Here is a 24,963-nt window from a genome sequence, read left to right as displayed (position 1 = left end):
CCGCGCACTGAAGTTTTAGATAAACTTGGCTGAAACCATTAAATAACTAACCAGCCTGTGCCAGCGATCTGTTTCAGCTGATCCCTGCAATCGTGCACTGAAGTTTTAGATCAAATAAACTAACTTGAAACCATTAAATAACTAACCAGCCTGTGCCAGCGATCTGTTTCAGCTGATCTTTGCGAATGTGCACTGAAGTCTTAGATCAAATAAACTAAGCTGAAACCATTAAATAACTAACCAGCCTGTGCCAGCGCTCTGTGTCAACTGATCCCTGCAACCGTGCACTGAATTTTTAGAGAAAATAAACTAAGTTGAAACCATTAAATAACTAACCAGCCTGTGCCAGCGATCTGTGTCAGCTGATCCCTGCAACCGTGCACTGAAGTTTTAGATCAAATAAACTAAGCTGAAACCATTAAATAACTAACCAGCCTGTGCCAGCGATCTGTGTCAGCTGATCCCTGCAACCGTGCACTGAAGTTTTAGATCAAATAAACTAAGCTGAAACCATTAAATAACTAACCAGCCTGTGCCAGCGCTCTGTGTCAACTGATCCCTGCAACCGTGCACTGAATTTTTAGAGAAAATAAACTAAGTTGAAACCATTAAATAACTAACCAGCCTGTGCCAGCGATCTGTGTCAGCTGATCCCTGCAACCGTGCACTGAAGTTTTAGATCAAATAAACTAAGCTGAAACCATTAAATAACTAACCAGCCTGTGCCAGCGATCTGTGTCAGCTGATCCCTGCGAACGTGGACTGAAGTCTTAGATCAAATAAACTAAGTTAAAACCATTAAATAACTAACCAGCCTGTGCCAGGGATCTGTGTCAGCTGATCCCTGCAACCGTGCACTGAAGTTTTAGATAAACTAAGCTGAAACCATTAAATAACTAACCAGCCTGTGCCAGCGATCTGTGTCAGCTGATCCCTGCAACCGTGCACTGAAGTTTTAGATAAAATAAACCAAACCGAAACCATTAAATAACTAACCAGCCTGTGCCAGCGATCTGTTTCATCTGATCCCTGCAACCGTGCACTGAAGTTTTAGATAAACTAAGCTGAAACCATTAAATAACTAACCAGCCTGTGCCAACGATCTGTGTTAGCTGATCCCTGCAACCGTGCACTGAAGTTTTAGATAAACTAAGCTGAAACCATTAAATAACTAACCAGCGATCTGTGTCAGCTGATCCCTGCAACCGTGCACTGAAGTTTTAGATCAAATAAACTAAGCTGAAACCATTAAATAACCAACCAGGCTGTGCCAGAGATCTGTGTCAGCTGATCCCTGCGAACGTGGACTGAAGTTGTAGATCAAATAAACTAAGCTGAAACCACTAAATAACTAACCAGCCTGTGCCAGCGATCTGTGTCAGCTGATCCCTGCAACCGTGCACTGAAGTTTTAGAGAAAATAAACTAAGTTGAAACCATTAAATAACTAACCAGCCTGTGCCAGGAATCTTTGTCAACTGATCCCTGCAAATGTGCACTGAAGTTTTACAGAAAATAAAGTAAGCTGAAACAATTAAATGACTAAGCAGCCTGTGCCAGCGATCTGTGTCAGCTGATCTTTGCGACCATGCACTGAAGTCTTAGATCAAATAAACTAACCTGAAACCATTAAATAACTAACCAGCCTGTGCCAGCGATCTGTGTCAGCTGATCTTTGCGACCGTGCACTGAAGTTTTAGATCAAATAAACTAAGCTGAAACCATTAAATAACCAACCAGCCTGTGCCAGAGATCTGTGTCAGCTGATCCCTGCAACCGTGCACTGAAGTTTTAGATCAAATAAACTAAGCTGAAACCATTAAATAACCAACCAGCCTGTGCCAGAGATCTGTGTCAGCTGATCCCTGCGAACGTGGACTGAAGTTGTAGATCAAATAAACAAAGCTGAAACCATTAAATAACTAACCAGCGATCTGTGTCAGCTGATCCCTGCAACCATGCACTGAAGTTTTAGAGAAAATAAACTAAGTTGAAACCATTAAATAACTAACCAGCGTGTGTCAGGGATCTGTGTCAGCTGAACCCTGCAACCATGCACTGAAGTTTTAGATCAAATAAACTAAGCTGAAACCATTAAATAACTAACCAGCGATCTGTGTCAGCTGATCCCTGCAACCGTGCACTGAAGTTTTAGATAAAATAAACCAAACCGAAACCATTAAATAACTAACCAGCCTGTACCAGCGATCTGTGTCAGCTGATCCCTGCAACCGTGCACTGAAGTCTTAGATCAAATAAACTAAGCTGAAACCATTAAATAACTAACCAGCCTGTGCCAGCGATCTGTGTCAGCTGATTCCTGCAACCGTGCACTGAAGTTTTAGATAAACTAAGCTGAAACCATTAAATAACTAACCAGCCTGTCCCAGCGATCTGTGTCAGCTGATCCCTGCGAACGTGGACTGAAGTTTTAGAGAAAATAAACTAAGTTGAAACCATTAAATAACTAGCCAGCCTGTGCCAGGGATCTGTGTCAGCTGATCCCTGCAACCGTGCACTGAAGTTTTAGATAAACTAAGCTGAAACCATTAAATAACTAGCCAGCCTGTCCCAGCGATCTGTGTCAGCTGATCCCTGCGAACGTGGACTGAAGTTTTAGAGAAAATAAACTAAGTTGAAACCATTAAATAACTAACCAGCCTGTGCCAGGGATCTGTGTCAGCTGATCTTTGCGACCATGCACTGAAGTCTTAGATCAAATAAACTAACCTGAAACCATTAAATAACTAACCAGCCTGTGCGAGCGATCTGTGTCAGCTGATCCCTGCAACCGTGGACTGAAGTTTTAGATCAAATAAACTAAGCTGAAACCATTAAATAACCAACCAGGCTGTGCCAGAGATCTGTGTCAGCTGATCCCTGCAACCGCGCACTGAAGTTTTAGATAAACTAAGCTGAAACCATTAAATAACTAACCAGCCTGTACCAGCGATCTGTTTCAGCTGATCCCTGCAATCGTGCACTGAAGTTTTAGATCAAATAAACTAAGTTAAAACCATTAAATAACTAACCAGCCTGTGCCAGGGATCTGTGTCAGCTGATCCCTGCAACCGTGCACTGAAGTTTTAGATAAACTAAGCTGAAACAATTAAATAACTAACCAGCCTGTGCCAGCGATCTGTTTCAGCTGATCTTTGCGAATGTGCACTGAAGTCTTAGATCAAAATAAACTAAGCTGAAACCACGAAATAACTAACCAGCCTGTACCAGCGATCTGTGTCAGCTGATCCCTGCAACCGTGCACTGAAGTTTTAGATAAACTAAGCTGAAACAATTAAATAACTAACCAGCCTGTGCCAGCGATCTGTTTCAGCTGATCTTTGCGAATGTGCACTGAAGTCTTAGATCAAAATAAACTAAGCTGAAACCACGAAATAACTAACCAGCCTGTGCCAGCGCTCTGTGTCAACTGATCCCTGCAACCGTGCACTGAAGTTTTAGATCAAATAAACTAAGCTGAAACCATTAAATAACCAAGCAGCTGTTGTGATATTTTGATACCATAGTAGCATTTACAGGATATTGTTTTATTGTGATATTATACAGAAAAGAGTTACTCAATAAGGCCCATCTACTAGTTGTTTTTCTCTTTCTCTCTGACCCAAGAATCAATGTGTAAGACTCACAGGCTGGTACCCCAAGGTCGAAAACACCACAGAGATGAGACCACTTCCTTACTCCCATCCTCCCTTTTTCTTTATCTCCTGGAAAAGGCTCGTTAAAGGCTAGGTGGTTTGTTTCAGAATTCACTAATGAAAGAACTCTGTATTTTATGTCTAGGAGTGTATTTTGCTGGGATGATCATAAATTATAGCTGAACTGATAAACTACACAAGGGATACTTTGCTCAGAAGGCAGGAAGACGTTTCCTTATTTAGTCTGTACCGGTTTGAACTGGGAAAGCTGACACACGAACCTTTTTTTCCTCTATATAAACTGCTGTGTATCAAATAAACCTTTGAGTCGATTTGGGAAGACAACCTGAAGCAGTCTGTGTTTCCTTGTTCTCCCAAGCTGCTCCCGACGTCGTAACTAACCCAGCTGAATGGCATACCTGAGTGTTACTTTAAATAATTAGGAATCTTAGAAGGAAAGGACAGAACTCTGCTTATCGCTCACGCCACGGAGGAAACCCGGGACGGCAATTTCCTTCACCAGCCTGTGCCAGAGATCTGTGTCAGCTGATCCCTGCAACCGTGCACTGAAGTTTAAGATAAAATAAACTAAGCTGAAACCACTAAATAACTAACCAGCCTGTGCCAGCGGTCTGTGTTAGCTGATCCCTGCAACCGTGCACTGAATTTTTAGAGAAAATAAACTAAGTTGAAACCATTAAATAACTAACCAGCGTGTGTCAGGGATCTGTGTTAGCTGATCCCTGCAACTGTGCACTGAAATTTTACAGAAAATAAAGTAAGCTGAAACCATTAAATAACTAACCAGCCTGTGCCAGCGATCTGTGCCAGCTGATCCCTGCAACCATGCACTGAAGTTTTAGATAAACTAAGCTGAAACCATTAAATAACTAACCAGCCTGTGCCAGCGATCTGTGTCAGCTGATCCCTGCAACCGTGCACTGAATTTTTAGATAAACTAAGCTGAAACCATTAAATAACTAACCAGCCTGTGCGAGCGATCTGTGTCAGCTGATCCCTGCAACCGTGCACTGAAGTTTTAGATAAACTTGGCTGAAACCATTAAATAACTAACCAGCCTGTGCCAGCGATCTGTGTCAGCTGATCCCTGCGAACGTGGACTGAAGTTTTAGATCAAATAAACTAAGCTGAAACCATTAAATAACTAACCAGCCTGTGCGAGCGATCTGTGTCAGCTGATCCCTGCAACCGTGCACTGAATTTTTAGATAAACTAAGCTGAAACCATTAAATAACTAACCAGCCTGTGCGAGCGATCTGTGTCAGCTGATCCCTGCAACCGTGCACTGAAGTTTTAGATAAACTTGGCTGAAACCATTAAATAACTAACCAGCCTGTGCCAGCGATCTGTGTCAGCTGATCCCTGCAACCGTGCACTGAAGTTTTAGATAAACTAAGTTGAAACCATTAAATAACTAACCAGCCTGTGCCAGCGATCTGTGTCAGCGGATCCCTGCAACCGTGCACTGAAGTTTTAGAGAAAATAAACTAAGTTGAAACCATTAAATAACTAACCAGCCTGTGCCAGGGATCTGTGTCAGCTGATCCCTGCAACTGTGCACTGAAGTTTTAGATAAACTAAGCTGAAACCATTAAATAACTAACCAGCCTGTGCCAGCGATCTGTGTCAGCGGATACCTGCGACCGTGCACTGAAGTTTTACAGAAAATAAAATAAGCTGAAACCATTAAATAACTAACCAGCCTGTGCCAGCGATCTATGTCAGCTGATCCCTGCAACCGTGCACTGAAGTTTTAGATCAAATAAACTAAGCTGAAACCATTAAATAACTAACCAGCCTGTGCCAGCGATCTATGTCAGCTGATCCCTGCAACCGTGCACTGAAGTTTTAGATCAAATAAACAAAGCTGAAACCATTAAATAACTAACCAGCGATCTGTGTCAGCTGATCACTGCGACCGTGCACTGAAGTTTTAGATAAAATAAACTAAGTTGAAACCATTAAATAACTAACCAGCCTGTGCCAGCCATCTGTGTCAGCTGATCCCTGCAACCGTGCACTGAAGTCTTAGATCAAATAAACTAAGCTGAAACCATTAAATAACTAACCAGCGATCTGTGTCAGCGGATCCCTGCGACCGTGCACTGAAGTTTTAGATAAAATAAACTAAGCTGAAACCATTAAATAACTAACCAGCGATCTGTGTCAGCGGATCCCTGCGACCGTGCACTGAAGTTTAAGATAAAATAAACTAAGTTGAAACCATTAAATAACTAACCAGCCTGTGCAAGGGATCTGTGCCAGCTGATCTTTACGAACGTGCACTGAAGTCTTAGATCAAATAAACTAACCTGAAACCATTAAATAACTAACCAGCCTGTACCAGCGATCTGTTTCAGCTGATCCCTGCAACCGTGCACTGAAGTTTTAGATAAACTAAGCTGAAACCATTAAATAACTAACCAGCCTGTACCAGCGATCTGTTTCAGCTGATCCCTGCAACCGTGCACTGAAGTTTTAGATAAACTAAGCTGAAACCATTAAATAACTAACCAGCCTGTACCAGCGATCTGTTTCAGCTGATCCCTGCAACCGTGCACTGAAGTTTTAGATAAACTAAGCTGAAACCATTAAATAACTAACCAGCCTGTGCCAGGGATCTGTGTCAGCTGATCCCTGCAACCGTGCACTGAAGTTTTAGATCAAATAAACTAAGCTGAAACCATTAAATAACTAACCAGCCTGTGCCAGCGATCTGTGTCAGCTGATCCCTGCGAACGTGGACTGAAGTTTTAGATCAAATAAACAAAGCTGAAACCATTAAATAACTAACCAGCGATCTGTGTCAGCGGATCCCTGCGACCGTGCACTGAAGTTTTAGATAAAATAAACTAAGTTGAAACCATTAAATAACTAACCAGCCTGTGCCAGGGATCTGTGCCAGCGATCTGTTTCAGCTGATCTTTGCGAACGTGCACTGAAGTTTTAGATAAAATAAACTAAGTTTAAACCACTAAATAACCAACCAGCCTGTGCGAGCGATCTGTGTCAGCTGATCCCTGCAACCGTGCACTGAAGTTTTAGATCAAATAAACTAAGCTGAAACCATTAAATAACCAACCAGGCTGTGCCAGAGATCTGTGTCAGCTGATCCCTGCGAACGTGGACTGAAGTTTTAGATCAAATAAACTAAGCTGAAACCACTAAATAACTAACCAGCCTGTGCCAGCGATCTGTGCCAGCGATCTGTGTCAGCTGATCCCTGCGAACGTGGACTGAAGTTTTAGATCAAATAAACTAAGCTGAAACCACTAAATAACTAACCAGCCTGTGCCAGCGATCTGTGTCAGCTGATCTTTGCGAACGTGCACTGAAGTCTTAGATCAAATAAACTAACCTGAAACCATTAAATAACTAACCAGCCTGTGCGAGCGATCTGTGTCAGCTGATCCCTGCAACCGTGCACTGAAGTTTTAGATCAAATAAACTAAGTTGAAACCATTAAATAACTAACCAGCGTGTGTCAGGGATCTGTGTTAGCTGATCCCTGCAACTGTGCACTGAAGTTTTACAGAAAATAAAGTAAGCTGAAACCATTAAATAACTAACCAGCCTGTGCCAGCGATCTGTGTCAGCGGATCCCTGCGACCGTGCACTGAAGTTTTAGATAAACTTGGCTGAAACCATTAAATAACTAACCAGCCTGTGCCAGAGATCTGTGTCAGCTGATCCCTGCGAACGTGGACTGAAGTTGTAGATCAAATAAACAAAGCTGAAACCATTAAATAACTAACCAGCGATCTGTGTCAGCTGATCCCTGCGACCGTGCACTGAAGTTTTAGAGAAAATAAACTAAGTTGAAACCATTAAATAACTAACCAGCGTGTGTCAGGGATCTGTGTTAGCTGATCCCTGCGAACGTGGACTGAAGTTTTACAGAAAGTAAAGTAAGCTGAAACCATTAAATAACTAACCAGCCTGTGCCAGGGATCTGTGTCAGCTGATCTTTGCGACCATGCACTGAAGTCTTAGATCAAATAAACTAACCTGAAACCATTTAAATAACTAACCAGCCTGTGACAGCGATCTGTGTCAGCTGATCCCTGCAACCGTGCACTGAAGTTTTAGATAAAATAAACTAATTTGAAACCATTAAATAACTAACCAGCCTGTGTAAGGGATCTGTGTCAGCTGATCCCTGCAACCGTGCACTGAAGTTTTAGATAAACTTGGCTGAAACCATTAAATAACTAACCAGCCTGTACCAGCGATCTGTTTCAGCTGATCCCTGCAATCGTGCACTGAAGTTTTAGATAAAATAAACTAAGCTGAAACCATTAAATAACTAACCAGCCTGTGCCAGGGATCTGTGTCAGCTGATCCCTGCGACCGTGCACTGAAGTTTTAGATCAAATAAACTAAGCTGAAACCATTAAATAACTAACCAGCCTGTGCCAGGGATCTGTGTCAGCTGATCCCTGCAACCGTGCACTGAAGTTTTAGATAAACTAAGCTGAAACCATTAAATAACTAACCAGCCTGTGCCAGGGATCTGTGTCAGCTGATCCCTGCGACCGTGCACTGAAGTTTTACAGAAAATAAAGTAAGCTGAAACCATTAAATAACTAACCAGCCTGTGCCAGCGATCTGTGTCAGCGGATCCCTGCGACCGTGCACTGAAGTTTTACAGAAAATAAAGTAAGCTGAAACCATTAAATAACTAACCAGCCTGTGCCAGCGATCTGTGTCAGCGGATCCCTGCAACCGTGCACTGAATTTTTAGAGAAAATAAACTAAGTTGAAACCATTAAATAACTAACCAGCGTGTGTCAGGGATCTGTGTTAGCTGATCCCTGCAACTGTGCACTGAAGTTTTACAGAAAATAAAGTAAGCTGAAACCATTAAATAACTAACCAGCCTGTGCGAGCGATCTGTGTCAGCTGATCCCTGCAACCGTGCACTGAAGTTTTAGATCAAATAAACTAAGTTGAAACCATTAAATAACTAACCAGCGTGTGTCAGGAATCTGTGTTAGCTGATCCCTGCAACCGTGCACTGAAGTTTTAGATAAAATAAACTAAGTTGAAACCATTAAATAACTAACCAGCCTGTGCAAGGGATCTGTGTCAGCTGATCCCTGCAACCGCGCACTGAAGTTTTAGATAAACTTGGCTGAAACCATTAAATAACTAACCAGCCTGTACCAGCGATCTGTTTCAGCTGATCCCTGCAATCGTGCACTGAAGTTTTAGATCAAATAAACTAAGTTAAAACCATTAAATAACTAACCAGCCTGTGCCAGGGATCTGTGTCAGGTGATCCCTGCGAACGTGGACTGAAGTCTTAGATCAAAATAAACTAAGCTGAAACCACAAAATAACTAACCAGCCTGTGCCAGCGATCTGTTTCAGCTGATCCCTGCAACCGTGCACTGAAGTTTTAGATAAAATAAACTAACCTGAAACCATTAAATAACTAACCAGCCTGTGCGAGCGATCTGTGTCAGCTGATCCCTGCAACCGTGCACTGAAGTTTTAGATCAAATAAACTAAGCTGAAACCATTAAATAACTAACCAGCCTGTGCCAGCGATCTGTGTCAGCGGATCCCTGCGACCGTGCACTGAAGTTTTACAGAAAATAAAGTAAGCTGAAACCATTAAATAACTAACCAGCCTGTGCCAGCGATCTGTGTCAGCGGATCCCTGCAACCGTGCACTGAATTTTTAGAGAAAATAAACTAAGTTGAAACCATTAAATAACTAACCAGCGTGTGTCAGGGATCTGTGTTAGCTGATCCCTGCAACTGTGCACTGAAGTTTTACAGAAAATAAAGTAAGCTGAAACCATTAAATAACTAACCAGCCTGTGCGAGCGATCTGTGTCAGCTGATCCCTGCAACCGTGCACTGAAGTTTTAGATCAAATAAACTAAGTTGAAACCATTAAATAACTAACCAGCGTGTGTCAGGAATCTGTGTTAGCTGATCCCTGCAACCGTGCACTGAAGTTTTAGATAAAATAAACTAAGTTGAAACCATTAAATAACTAACCAGCCTGTGCCAGCGATCTGTGTCAGCTGATCCCTGCAACCGCGCACTGAAGTTTTAGATAAACTTGGCTGAAACCATTAAATAACTAACCAGCCTGTACCAGCGATCTGTTTCAGCTGATCCCTGCAATCGTGCACTGAAGTTTTAGATCAAATAAACTAAGTTAAAACCATTAAATAACTAACCAGCCTGTGCCAGGGATCTGTGTCAGGTGATCCCTGCGAACGTGGACTGAAGTCTTAGATCAAAATAAACTAAGCTGAAACCACAAAATAACTAACCAGCCTGTGCCAGCGATCTGTTTCAGCTGATCCCTGCAACCGTGCACTGAAGTTTTAGATAAAATAAACTAAGCTGAAACCATTAAATAACTAACCAGCCTGTGCCAGCGATCTGTTTCAGCTGATCCCTGCGAACGTGGACTGAAGTCTTAGATCAAAATAAACTAAGCTGAAACCACAAAATAACTAACCAGCCTGTGCCAGCGATCTGTGTCAGCTGATCCCTGCGAACGTGGACTGAAGTTTTAGATAAAATAAACTAAGCTGAAACCATTAAATAACTAACCAGCCTGTGCCAGCGATCTGTGTCAGCTGATCCCTGCAACCGTGCACTGAAGTTTTAGATAAAATAAACTAAGCTGAAACCATTAAATAACTAACCAGCCTGTGCCAGCGATCTTTGTCAGCTGATCCTTGCAAACGTGCACTGAAGTTTTAGATAAAATAAACTAACTTGAAACCATTAAATAACTAACCAGCCTGTGCCAGCGATCTGTTTCAGCTGATCTTTGCGAATGTGCACTGAAGTCTTAGATCAAATAAACTAAGCTGAAACCATTAAATAACTAACCAGCCTGTGCCAGCGCTCTGTGTCAACTGATCCCTGCAACCGTGCACTGAATTTTTAGAGAAAATAAACTAAGTTAAAACCATTAAATAACTAACCAGCCTGTGCCAGGGATCTGTGTCAGCTGATCCCTGCGAACGTGGACTGAAGTCTTAGATCAAATAAACTAAGCTGAAACCATTAAATAACTAACCAGCCTGTGCCAGCGATCTGTGTCAGCGGATCCCTGCGACCGTGCACTGAAGTTTTAGATAAAATAAACTAAGTTAAAACCATTAAATAACTAACCAGCCGGTGCAAGGGATCTGTGTCAGCTGATCCCTGCAACCGCGCACTGAAGTTTTAGATAAACTAAGCTGAAACCATTAAATAACTAACCAGCCTGTACCAGCGATCTGTTTCAGCTGATCCCTGCAATCGTGCACTGAAGTTTTAGATAAAATAAACTAAGTTAAAACCATTAAATAACTAACCAGCCTGTACCAGCGATCTGTTTCAGCTGATCCCTGCAATCGTGCACTGAAGTTTTAGATCAAATAAACTAAGTTAAAACCATTAAATAACTAACCAGCCTGTGCCAGGGATCTGTGTCAGCTGATCCCTGCAACCGTGCACTGAAGTTTTAGATAAACTAAGCTGAAACCATTAAATAACTAACCAGCCTGTACCAGCGATCTGTTTCAGCTGATCTTTGCGAACGTGCACTGAAGTCTTAGATCAAATAAACTAACCTGAAACCATTAAATAACTAACCAGCGATCTGTGTCAGCGGATCCCTGCGACCGTGCACTGAAGTTTAAGATAAAATAAACTAAGTTGAAACCATTAAATAACTAACCAGCCTGTGCGAGCGATCTGTGTCAGCTGATCCCTGCAACCGTGCACTGAAGTTTTAGATCAAATAAACTAAGCTGAAACCATTAAATAACCAACCAGCCTGTGCCAGCGATCTGTTTCAGCTGATCTTTGCGAACGTGCACTGAAGTCTTAGATCAAATAAACTAACCTGAAACCATTAAATAACCAACCAGCCTGTGCCAGAGATCTGTGTCAGCTGATCCCTGCGAACGTGGACTGAAGTTGTAGATCAAATAAACTAAGCTGAAACCACTAAATAACTAACCAGCCTGTGCCAGCGATCTGTGTCAGCTGATCCCTGCAACCGTGCACTGAAGTTTTAGAGAAAATAAACTAAGCTGAAACCATTAAATAACTAACCAGCCTGTGCCAGGAATCTTTGTCAACTGATCCCTGCAACCGTGCACTGAAGTTTTAGAGAAAATACACTAAGTTGAAACCATTAAATAACTAACCAGCCTGTGCCAGGAATCTTTGTCAACTGATCCCTGCAAATGTGCACTGAAGTTTTACAGAAAATAAAGTAAGCTGAAACAATTAAATAACTAACCAGCCTGTGCCAGGGATCTGTGTCAGCTGATCTTTGCGACCATGCACTGAAGTCTTAGATCAAATAAACTAAGCTGAAACCATTAAATAACTAACCAGCCTGTGCCAGCGATCTGTGTCAGCTGATCCCTGCAACCGTGCACTGAAGTTTTAGATCAAATAAACTAAGCTGAAACCATTAAATAACTAACCAGCCTGTGCCAGCGATCTTTGTCAGCTGATCCTTGCAAACGTGCACTGAAGTTTTAGATAAAATAAACTAACTTGAAACCATTAAATAACTAACCAGCCTGTGCCAGCGATCTGTTTCAGCTGATCTTTGCGAATGTGCACTGAAGTCTTAGATCAAATAAACTAAGCTGAAACCATTAAATAACTAACCAGCCTGTGCCAGCGCTCTGTGTCAACTGATCCCTGCAACCGTGCACTGAATTTTTAGAGAAAATAAACTAAGTTGAAACCATTAAATAACTAACCAGCCTGTGCCAGGGATCTGTGTCAGCTGATCCCTGCAACCGTGCACTGAAGTTTTAGATCAAATAAACTAAGCTGAAACCATTAAATAACTAACCAGCCTGTACCAGCGATCTGTTTCAGCTGATCCCTGCAATCGTGCACTGAAGTTTTAGATCAAATAAACTAAGTTAAAACCATTAAATAACTAACCAGCCTGTGCCAGGGATCTGTGTCAGCTGATCCCTGCAACCGTGCACTGAAGTTTTAGATAAACTAAGCTGAAACCATTAAATAACTAACCAGCCTGTGCCAGCGATCTGTTTCATCTGATCCCTGCAACCGTGCACTGAAGTTTTAGATAAACTAAGCTGAAACCATTAAATAACTAACCAGCCTGTGCCAGCGATCTGTGTCAGCTGATCCCTGCAACCGTGCACTGAAGTTTTAGATAAAATAAACCAAACCGAAACCATTAAATAACTAACCAGCCTGTACCAGCGATCTGTGTCAGCTGATTCCTGCAACCGTGCACTGAAGTTTTAGATAAACTAAGTTGAAACCATTAAATAACTAACCAGCCTGTGCCAACGATCTGTGTCTGCTGATCCCTGCAACCGTGCACTGAAGTTTTAGATAAACTAAGCTGAAACCATTAAATAACTAACCAGCGATCTGTGTCAGCGGATCCCTGCGACCGTGCACTGAAGTTTAAGATAAAATAAACTAAGTTGAAACAATTAAATAACTAACCAGCCTGTGCCAGCGATCTGTGTCAGCTGATCTTTGCGACCATGCACTGAAGTCTTAGATCAAATAAACTAACCTGAAACCATTAAATAACTAACCAGCCTGTGCGAGCGATCTGTGTCAGCTGATCCCTGCAACCGTGCACTGAAGTTTTAGATCAAATAAACTAAGCTGAAACCATTAAATAACCAACCAGCCTGTGCCAGAGATCTGTGTCAGCTGATCCCTGCAACCGTGCACTGAAGTTTTAGATCAAATAAACTAAGCTGAAACCATTAAATAACTAACCAGCGATCTGTGTCAGCTGATCCCTGCAACCATGCACTGAAGTTTTAGAGAAAATAAACTAAGTTGAAACCATTAAATAACTAACCAGCATGTGTCAGGGATCTGTGTCAGCTGATCTTTGCGACCATGCACTGAAGTCTTAGATCAAATAAACTAACCTGAAACCATTTAAATAACTAACCAGCCTGTGCCAGCGATCTGTGTCAGCGGATCCCTGCGACCGTGCACTGAAGTTTTAGATAAAATAAACTAAGTTGAAACCATTAAATAACCAACCAGCCTGTGCCAGAGATCTGTGTCAGCTGATCCCTGCGAACGTGGACTGAAGTTGTAGATCAAATAAACTAAGCTGAAACCACTAAATAACTAACCAGCCTGTGCCAGCGATCTGTGTCAGCTGATCCCTGCAACCGTGCACTGAAGTTTTAGAGAAAATAAACTAAGCTGAAACCATTAAATAACTAACCAGCCTGTGCCAGGAATCTTTGTCAACTGATCCCTGCAACCGTGCACTGAAGTTTTAGAGAAAATAAACTAAGTTGAAACCATTAAATAACTAACCAGCCTGTGCCAGGAATCTTTGTCAACTGATCCCTGCAAATGTGCACTGAAGTTTTAGATCAAATAAACTAAGCTGAAACCATTAAATAACTAACCAGCCTGTGCCAGGGATCTGTGTCAGCTGATCTTTGCGACCATGCACTGAAGTCTTAGATCAAATAAACTAAGCTGAAACCATTAAATAACTAACCAGCCTGTGCCAGCGATCTGTGTCAGCTGATCCCTGCAACCGTGCACTGAAGTTTTAGATCAAATAAACTAAGCTGAAACCATTAAATAACTAACCAGCCTGTGCCAGCGATCTTTGTCAGCTGATCCTTGCAAACGTGCACTGAAGTTTTAGATAAAATAAACTAACTTGAAACCATTAAATAACTAACCAGCCTGTGCCAGCGATCTGTTTCAGCTGATCTTTGCGAATGTGCACTGAAGTCTTAGATCAAATAAACTAAGCTGAAACCATTAAATAACTAACCAGCCTGTGCCAGCGCTCTGTGTCAACTGATCCCTGCAACCGTGCACTGAATTTTTAGAGAAAATAAACTAAGTTGAAACCATTAAATAACTAACCAGCCTGTGCCAGGGATCTGTGTCAGCTGATCCCTGCAACCGTGCACTGAAGTTTTAGATCAAATAAACTAAGCTGAAACCATTAAATAACTAACCAGCCTGTGCCAGCGATCTGTGTCAGCGGATCCCTGCGACCGTGCACTGAAGTTTTAGATAAAATAAACTAAGTTAAAACCATTAAATAACTAACCAGCCTGTGCAAGGGATCTGTGTCAGCTGATCCCTGCAACCGCGCACTGAAGTTTTAGATAAACTAAGCTGAAACCATTAAATAACTAACCAGCCTGTACCAGCGATCTGTTTCAGCTGATCCCTGCAATCGTGCACTGAAGTTTTAGATCAAATAAACTAAGTTAAAACCATTAAATAACTAACCAGCCTGTGCCAGGGATCTGTGTCAGCTGATCCCTGCAACCGTGCACTGAAGTTTTAGATAAACTAAGCTGAAACCATTAAATAACTAACCAGCCTGTGCCAGCGATCTGTTTCATCTGATCCCTGCAACCGTGCACTGAAGTTTTAGATAAACTAAGCTGAAACCATTAAATAACTAACCAGCCTGTGCCAGCGATCTGTGTCAGCTGATCCCTGCAACCGTGCACTGAAGTTTTAGATAAAATAAACCAAACCGAAACCATTAAATAACTAACCAGCCTGTACCAGCGATCTGTGTCAGCTGATTCCTGCAACCGTGCACTGAAGTTTTAGATAAACTAAGTTGAAACCATTAAATAACTAACCAGCCTGTGCCAACGATCTGTGTCAGCTGATCCCTGCAACCGTGCACTGAAGTTTTAGATAAACTAAGCTGAAACCATTAAATAACTAACCAGCGATCTGTGTCAGCGGATCCCTGCGACCGTGCACTGAAGTTTAAGATAAAATAAACTAAGTTGAAACCATTAAATAACTAACCAGCCTGTGCGAGCGATCTGTGTCAGCTGATCCCTGCAACCGTGCACTGAAGTTTTAGATCAAATAAACTAAGCTGAAACCATTAAATAACCAACCAGCCTGTGCCAGCGATCTGTTTCAGCTGATCTTTGCGAACGTGCACTGAAGTCTTAGATCAAATAAACTAACCTGAAACCATTAAATAACCAACCAGCCTGTGCGAGCGATCTGTGTCAGCTGATCCCTGCAACCGTGCACTGAAGTCTTAGATCAAATAAACTAACCTGAAACCATTAAATAACCAACCAGCCTGTGCCAGAGATCTGTGTCAGCTGATCCCTGCGAACGTGGACTGAAGTTGTAGATCAAATAAACTAAGCTGAAACCACTAAATAACTAACCAGCCTCTGCCAGCGATCTGTGTCAGCTGATCCCTGCAACCGTGCACTGAAGTTTTAGAGAAAATAAACTAAGTTGAAACCATTAAATAACTAACCAGCCTGTGCCAGGAATCTTTGTCAACTGATCCCTGCAACCGTGCACTGAAGTTTTAGAGAAAATAAACTAAGTTGAAATCATTAAATAACTAACCAGCCTGTGCCAGGAATCTTTGTCAACTGATCCCTGCAAATGTGCACTGAAGTTTTACAGAAAATAAAGTAAGCTGAAACAATTAAATAACTAACCAGCCTGTGCCAGCGATCTGTGTCAGCTGATCTTTGCGACCATGCACTGAAGTCTTAGATCAAATAAACTAACCTGAAACCATTAAATAACTAACCAGCCTGTGCGAGCGATCTGTGTCAGCTGATCCCTGCAACCGTGCACTGAAGTTTTAGATCAAATAAACTAAGCTGAAACCATTAAATAACCAACCAGCCTGTGCCAGAGATCTGTGTCAGCTGATCCCTGCAACCGTGCACTGAAGTTTTAGATCAAATAAACTAAGCTGAAACCATTAAATAACTAACCAGCGATCTGTGTCAGCTGATCCCTGCAACCATGCACTGAAGTTTTAGAGAAAATAAACTAAGTTGAAACCATTAAATAACTAACCAGCATGTGTCAGGGATCTGTGTCAGCTGATCTTTGCGACCATGCACTGAAGTCTTAGATCAAATAAACTAACCTGAAACCATTTAAATAACTAACCAGCCTGTGCCAGCGATCTGTGTCAGCGGATCCCTGCGACCGTGCACTGAAGTTTTAGATAAAATAAACTAAGTTGAAACCATTAAATAACTAACCAGCCTGTGCCAGGGATCTGTGTCAGCTGATCTTTGCGACCATGCACTGAAGTTTTAGATCAAATAAACTAAGCTGAAACCATTCAATGACTAACCAGCCTGTGCCAGCGATCTGTGTCAGCGGATCCCTGCGACCGTGCACTGAAGTTTTAGATAAAATAAACTAAGTTGAAACCATTAAATAACTAACCAGCCTGTGCCAGGGATCTGTGTCAGCTGATCTTTGCGACCATGCACTGAAGTCTTAGATCAAATAAACTAACCTGAAACCATTAAATAACTAACCAGCCTGTGCGAGCGATCTGTGTCAGCTGATCCCTGCAACCGTGCACTGAAGTTTTAGATCAAATAAACTAAGCTGAAACCATTAAATAACCAACCAGCCTGTGCCAGAGATCTGTGTCAGCTGATCCCTGCAACCGTGCACTGAAGTTTTAGATCAAATAAACTAAGCTGAAACCATTAAATAACTAACCAGCCTGTGCCAGAGATCTGTGTCAGCTGATCCCTGCGAACGTGGACTGAAGTTGTAGATCAAATAAACAAAGCTGAAACCATTCAATAACTAACCAGCCTGTGCCAGCGATCTGTGTCAGCGGATCCCTGCGACCGTGCACTGAAGTTTTAGATAAAATAAACTAATTTGAAACCATTAAATAACTAACCAGCCTGTGCAAGGGATCTGTGTCAGCTGATCCCTGCAACCGCGCACTGAAGTTTTAGATAAACTTGGCTGAAACCATTAAATAACTAACCAGCCTGTACCAGCGATCTGTTTCAGCTGATCCCTGCAATCGTGCACTGAAGTTTTAGATCAAATAAACTAAGTTAAAACCATTAAATAACTAACCAGCCTGTGCCAGGGATCTGTGTCAGCTGATCCCTGCAACCGTGCACTGAAGTTTTAGATAAACTAAGCTGAAACCATTAAATAACTAGCCAGCCTGTGCCAGCGATCTGTGTCAGCTGATCCCTGCAACCGTGCACTGAAGTCTTAGATCAAATAAACTAACCTGAAACCATTAAAATAACTAACCAGCCTGTGACAGCGATCTGTGTCAGCTGATCCCTGCAAGCGTGCACTGAAGTTTTAGATCAAATAAACTAAGCTGAAACCATTAAATAACTAACCAGCCTGTGCCAGCGATCTGTGTCAGCGGATCCCTTCGACCGTGCACTGAAGTTTTAGATAAAATAAACTAAGTTGAAACCATTAAATAACTAACCAGCCTGTGCAAGGGATCTGTGTCAGCTGATCCCTGCAACCGCGCACTGCAGTTTTAGATAAACTTGGCTGAAACCATTAAATAACTAACCAGCCTGTGCCAGCGATCTGTTTCAGCTGATCCCTGCAATCGTGCACTGAAGTTTTAGATAAAATAAACTAAGTTAAAACCATTAAATAACTAACCAGCCTGTGCCAGCGATCTGTTTCAGCTGATTCCTGCAACCGTGCACTGAAGTTTTTTATGATAAACTAAGTTGAAACCATTTAAATAACTAACCAGCCTGTGACAGCGATCTGTGTCAGCTGATCCCTGCGACCGTGCACTTACGTCTTAGATCAAATAAACTAAGCTGAAACCATTAAATAACTAACCAGCCTGTGCCAGCGATCTGTGTCAGCTGATCCCTGCAACCGTGCACTGAAGTCTTAGATCAAATAAACTAAGCTGAAACCATTAAATAACTAACCAGCCTGTGCCAGCGATCTGGGTCAGCTGATCCCTGCAACCGTGCACTGAAGTTTTAGATAAACTAAGCTGAAACCATTAAATAACTAACCAGCGATCTGTGTCAGCGGATCCCTGCGACCGTGCACTGAAGTTTAAGATAAAATAAACTAAGTTGAAACCATTAAATAACTAACCAGCCTGTGCCAGCGATCTGTTTCAGCTGATCCCTGCAACCGTGCACTGAAGTTTTAGATAAACTAAGCTGAAACCATTAAATAACTAACCAGCCTGTGCCAGCGATCTGTGTCAGCTGATTCCTGCAACCGTGCACTGAAGTTTTAGATAAAATAAACCAAACCGAAACCATTAAATAACTAACCAGCCTGTGCCAGCGATCTGTGTCAGCTGATTCCTGCAACCGTGCACTGAAGTTTTAGATAAACTAAGTTGAAACCATTAAATAACTAACCAGCCTGTGCCAACGATCTGTGTCAGCTGATCCCTGCAACCGTGCACTGAAGTTTTAGATAAACTAAGCTGAAACAATTAAATAACTAACCAGCCTGTGCCAGCGATCTGTGTCAGCTGATCCCTGCGAACGTGGACTGAAGTTTTAGATCAAATAAACCAAACCTAAACCATTAAATAACTAACCAGCCTGTGCCAGCGATCTGTGTCAGCTGATCCCTGCAACCGTGCACTGAAGTTTTAGATAAACTAAGCTGAAACCATTAAATAACTAACTAGCCTGTGCCAGCTATCTTTGTCATCTGATCCCTGCAACCGTGCACTGAAGTTTTGGATAAACTGGGCTGAAACCATTAAATAACTAACCAGCCTGTGCCAGCGATCTGTGTCAGCTGATCCCTGCAACCGTGCACTGAAGTTTTAGATAAAATAAACCAAACCGAAACCATTAAATAACTAACCAGCATGTGCCAGCGATCTGTGTCAGCTGATCCCTGCAACCGTGCACTGAAGTTTTAGATCAAATAAACTAAGTTGAAACTATTAAATAACTAACCAGCCTGTGGCAGCGATCTGTGTCAGCTGATCCCTGCAACCGTGCACTGAAGTTTTAGATCAAATAAACTAAGTTGAAACCATTAAATAACTAACCAGCCTGTGCCAGCGATCTGTGTCAGCTGATCCCTGCAACCGTGCACTGAAGTTTTAGATAAACTAAGCTGAAACCATTAAATAACTAACCAGCCTGTGCCAGCGATCTGTGTCAGCTGATTCCTGCAACCGTGCACTGAAGTTTTAGATAAACTAAGTTGAAACCATTAAATAACTAACCAGCCTGTGCCAACGATCTGTGTCAGCTGATCCCTGCAACCGTGCACTGAAGTTTTAGATAAACTAAGCTGAAACCATTAAATAACTAACCAGCCTGTGCCAGCGATCTGTTTCAGCTGATTCCTGCAACCGTGCACTGAAGTTTTAGATCAAATAAACTAAGCTGAAACCATTAAATAACTAACCAGCCTGTGCCAGCGATCTGTGTCAGCGGATCCCTGCGACCGTGCACTGAAGTTTTAGATAAAATAAACTAAGTTGAAACCATTAAATAACTAACCAGCCTGTGCAAGGGATCTGTGTCAGCTGATCCCTGCAACCGCGCACTGAAGTTTTAGATAAACTTGGCTGAAACCATTAAATAACTAACCAGCCTGTGCCAGCGATCTGTTTCAGCTGATCCCTGCAATCGTGCACTGAAGTTTTAGATAAAATAAACTAAGTTAAAACCATTAAATAACTAACCAGCCTGTGCCAGCGATCTGTGTCAGCTGATTCCTGCAACCGTGCACTGAAGTTTTTTATGATAAACTAAGTTGAAACCATTTAAATAACTAACCAGCCTGTGACAGCGATCTGTGTCAGCTGATCCCTGCAACCGTGCACTTACGTCTTAGATCAAATAAACTAAGCTGAAACCATTAAATAACTAACCAGCCTGTGCCAGCGATCTGTGTCAGCTGATCCCTGCGAACGTGGACTGAAGTTTTAGATCAAATAAACAAAGCTGAAACCATAAAATAACTAACCAGCGATCTGTGTCAGCTGATCACTGCGACCGTGCACTGAAGTTTTAGATAAAATAAACTAAGCTGAAACCACGAAATAACTAACCAGCCTGTGCCAGCGATCTGTGTCAGCTGATCCCTGCAACCGTGCACTGAAGTCTTAGATCAAATAAACTAAGCTGAAACCATTAAATAACTAACCAGCCTGTGCCAGCGATCTGGGTCAGCTGATCCCTGCGACCGTGCACTGAAGTTTTAGATAAAATAAACTAAGCTGAAACCATTAAATAACTAACCAGCGATTCTGTGTCAGCTGATCCCTGGAACCGTGCACTGAAGTTTTAGATTAAATAAACCAAACCTAAACCATTAAATAACTAACCAGCCTGTGCCAGCGATCTGTGTCAGCTGATCCCTGCAACCGTGCACTGAAGTTTTAGATAAACTAAGCTGAAAGAATTAAATAACTAACCAGCCTGTGCCAGCGATCTGTGTCAGCTGATCCCTGCAACCGTGCACTGAAGTTTTAGATAAACTAAGCTGAAACCATTAAATAACTAACCAGCCTGTGCCAGCGATCTGTGTCAGCTGATCCCTGCAACCGTGCACTTACGTCTTAGATCAAATAAACTAAGCTGAAACCATTAAATAACTAACCAGCCTGTGCCAGAGATCTGTGTCAGCTGATCCCTGCAACCGTGCACTGAAGTTTTAGATCAAATAAACTAAGCTGAAACCATTAAATAACCAACCAGCCTGTGCCAGAGATCTGTGTCAGCTGATCCCTGCGAACGTGGACTGAAGTTTTAGATCAAATAAACTAAGTTGAAACCATTAAATAACTAACCAGCGATCTGTGTCAGCTGATCACTGCGACCGTGCACTGAAGTTTTAGATAAAATAAACTAAGTTGAAACCATTAAATAACTAACCAGCCTGTGCCAGCGATCTGTGTCAGCTGATCCTTGCAACCGTGCACTGAAGTCTTAGATCAAATAAACTAAGTTGAAACCATTAAATAACTAACCAGCCTGTGCCAGCGATCTGTGTCAGCTGATCCCTGCAACCGTGCACTGAAGTTTTAGATAAACTAAGCTGAAACCATTAAATAACCAACCAGGCTGTGCCAGAGATCTGTTTCAGCTGATCCCTGCAATCGTGCACTGAAGTTTTAGATAAAATAAACTAAGCTGAAACCATTAAATAACTAACCAGCCTGTGCCAGCGATCTGTGTCAGCTGATCCCTGCAATCGTGCACTGAAGTTTTAGATAAACTAAGCTGAAACCATTAAATAACTAACCAGCCAGTGCCAGCGATCTGTGTCAGCTGATCTTTGCGATCATGCCCTGAAGTCTTAGATCAAATAAACTAACCTGAAACCATTAAATAACTAACCAGCCTGTGCCAGCGATCTGTGTCAGCTGATCTTTGCGATCATGCCCTGAAGTCTTAGATCAAATAAACTAACCTGAAACCATTAAATAACTAACCAGCCTGTGCCAGCGATCTGTGTCAGCTGATCTTTGCGATCATGCCCTGAAGTCTTAGATCAAATAAACTAACCTGAAACCATTAAATAACTAACCAGCCAGTGCCAGCGATCTGTGTCAGCTGATCCCTGCGAACGTGGACTGAAGTTTTAGATCAAATAAACAAAGCTGAAACCATTAAATAACTAACCAGCGATCTGTGTCAGCTGATCACTGCGACCGTGCACTGAAGTTTTAGAGAAAATAAACTAAGTTGAAACCATTAAATAACTAACCAGCCTGTGCCAGGGATCTGTGTCAGCTGATCTTTGCGACCATGCACTGAAGTCTTAGATCAAATAAACAAAGCTGAAACCATTAAATAACTAACCAGCCTGTGCCAGCGATTCTGTGTCAGCTGATGCCTGCAATCGTGCACTGAAGTCACTATTAGTCACTATGAACTCACTATTTGTTACATTATGCAGAGCTTATCCTTCACTTTGTACCACACATTCGTTTGTGGACCCTTAGGTTTGAGAGCAAGCACTCGTATTTCAAAGCATGTACAAGAACAGTGCACAACTTCGTCAACTTATGCAAGACTCTGGCAGAACGGCATCAGTTACTGCAGTCCTACCTCTCAGTGGGCCAATTGTTTCCACCTACAGTTCAAATCATTGGAGAAGCAAGTGATTACAATCATCATCTTTACAACGCTGTCATTCAAGAAGCTGTGGCAAAAGCCGGCTGCACTAATCAGACCACTTTGGATGTGTCAGCAGTTGTCCACAAAGGTACCAAGTATGTGAAAGGCTATGTTTCCATTGTAGATGACAGTGATGATGGCTTGGTTTTTGGGAAGATAGCTGTTATACTTGTTAATGATTCTGGATTGTACTTTGTGCTCGAGTTGCATCAATCCGTACTTCTCATTGACCTTGGACTTCACTGCTTGCGTTGCCCTCCAGAAAGAAGTGTGTGTGTAAATGCTGACAGTCTGATGGATTATTACCCACTACCACTTTATAACATGGCAGGTCTTTTTGTTGTCTCCCTACACCATTCAGTTTCCTCTTAATTCTTTTTCAGGGATGGAAATTGAAGAGGAACTCACAAGGCTCCTGCCGGCACTAGACAGAGAGAAAATAATCTGCATTGTAGAACATCTGACGGACGTTATTGGTGTACAACAAAAAAGTGATCTTTTGTTTGTGGAGGCAGAAGATCTCAAACCCTTTCTCACACCAATTCAAATACGTAAACTACTTCTTGCATTTAAAGGAGGTTTGTGTAGGTTCTGTATAAATCATAGACTTGAGTCTATGATTTGAAGGTCACTCATAGACTCATATGTCACTGATTAGCTTGATTAGCTTTTTTGTTCTCTTCACCATACTACACATGTACTTTGACAGTATAATATTGAAGAGCGTTTTGGGGCTCACATTGTCCGGTAGATAATTAACACGGAAAACATAAACAAAAGTAGACACTAAATCTAACACCATTAACCTTTCATTGGTAGTGGTACAACTAAGGGTTTGAAATTGTGACATGCTGTAAAACATATTGACTCAAGGTCTTTTCAATGCAAGACCTTGAGTTTGTAGTTCTTTTGCAGTCCTGGGATTGCTTCTTTTCATCTTCAGACAAGGTCCCCAAAACTGCCTTGCCGTTACTACTCAATCCTAATTGAAGGGTTCATCTTTTAGTGAGGACATATTTGTTGACATAGTAGCTTTTTAAGGTAGCTTTTCCAATGATCTTTATTTATTTATTTTTTTTTAGATGGCAACAGACCAGAGAACCTGAATGACACCATTACTCTGGAGCCTTGCCCTGCTGCATCAGCTGAAACATCAAGCCATCCACCTCACCCCTCCTCCTCCACGTCCACCACTATGTACAACCATTACTCCAGCTCTTGGGTCTCACACTTCCAGATTCCTTGGGAAAGATTTCCACTCCGACTGTCGCATGCAATCACAAGAGGAGACAGAGCTCATCCAGAGGACAGGAGAAGTATGGTCAGAAAGACTGGGTTGTGGACATTATTCACTACTAAGAAGCATCAAATCGTCTTCGTCAAACAAAGAGAACCAGGAATGAGGAAGACTGCAGTCCCAACAGTAGTGCAACCCCACCTAAAAAAGTTAGATGCCTTGTTGATAGCTATGGTTGTATAAATTGGCAGCCAGTTGAACTTCCTGAGGGGGAAACGCCAACTTCTTTAGAGGAAAAGAAACACATCTTGTTAACAATTTTCAATTCACAAGGACCTGGAGCTGTGGAGAGACCTGATGTGGATGACTTCATGTGCCTCACATATATTTCTCAGCGGCAGCTTATCAACAGTTGTCCCTCACCTTCAGTAGCTGAAATTCAGGAGCAGTGGCCATTCTTGTTTACTCGGAAAGGTCTTTCGAACCACTTTTACAAACTCACAGGCATCGATATCAGTGAGCGCTTAGGTCAGGCCCTCATAACCAAAGGCAGAAGGATTATTAACTATTTCTCCAGCCAGAAGCTCAAATGGAACCTTGGTATAAGGACACTCATCCAGCAGATAGAAAGTGAGGGAGTTTTGACCAACAACAAGGTTGGCACAGCAGCCATACTTCTCATGATGAAGTATGTCAATGGAAAATTTTACTTAGTAGTCAGTATAGTCTTTTAATGATATAAGTTTGCATATGGTAGAATACTGCATGTAATCATTTGTGTGTAGAAGTATATAGTTGGTGGCATATTGAAAGAATGTCTCATCCTAGGAGGTCTGTAACATTCCAGGGTGTTCTGGCGTTCACCCCCACATCCTAGGAGCATGAGAGAGGTCGTACCTCGTCTTATTGTTTTACGGTAGGATTAACGTAGCTATGTCAGTTTTAGTTTAAGTGCTTCTTTATATATAGATGAACTGTTGGATTTTTCCTTCACCATTTATGAGGTTTCAAGAAGAAGATAAACGACAGATATGAATGTTTGAAAAAGGTATAGATGAAAAATACTCAAAGGATAAATTCAATTGTTTATTGTTTTATAAATAAGTTGAAAAAGAAAGAGTTAACAAGTAAATAAT

The 24,963-nt window shown here is 41.9% G+C and overlaps 1 protein-coding gene across 1 annotated transcript in view; it reads left to right on the top strand.

The window, feature by feature from the left end:
• LOC146716383 (uncharacterized) overlaps nucleotides 1–24,561 on the top strand; it is a 51,012-nt gene extending 26,451 nt beyond the window's left edge. The window contains exons 2-3 of the mRNA XM_085441277.1: nucleotides 23,673–23,906; nucleotides 23,951–24,561. Of these exons, the coding sequence (XP_085297403.1) occupies nucleotides 23,673–23,906; nucleotides 23,951–24,561 (845 nt within the window). The remainder of the gene's footprint in view (nucleotides 1–23,672; nucleotides 23,907–23,950) is intronic.
• The last annotated feature ends 402 nt before the right edge of the window (nucleotides 24,562–24,963 follow it).

The sequence above is a fragment of the Copadichromis virginalis genome, linkage group LG3 (assembly GCF_057382275.1).
Source record: "Copadichromis virginalis isolate Kocher_CV1m ecotype Utaka linkage group LG3, C_Virginalis_male_GT1.1, whole genome shotgun sequence".
Classification (NCBI taxonomy): domain Eukaryota; kingdom Metazoa; phylum Chordata; class Actinopteri; order Cichliformes; family Cichlidae; genus Copadichromis; species Copadichromis virginalis.
Note: the sequence above shows the minus strand (reverse complement) of the source record. Positions and strands in the feature narration are given on the sequence as shown.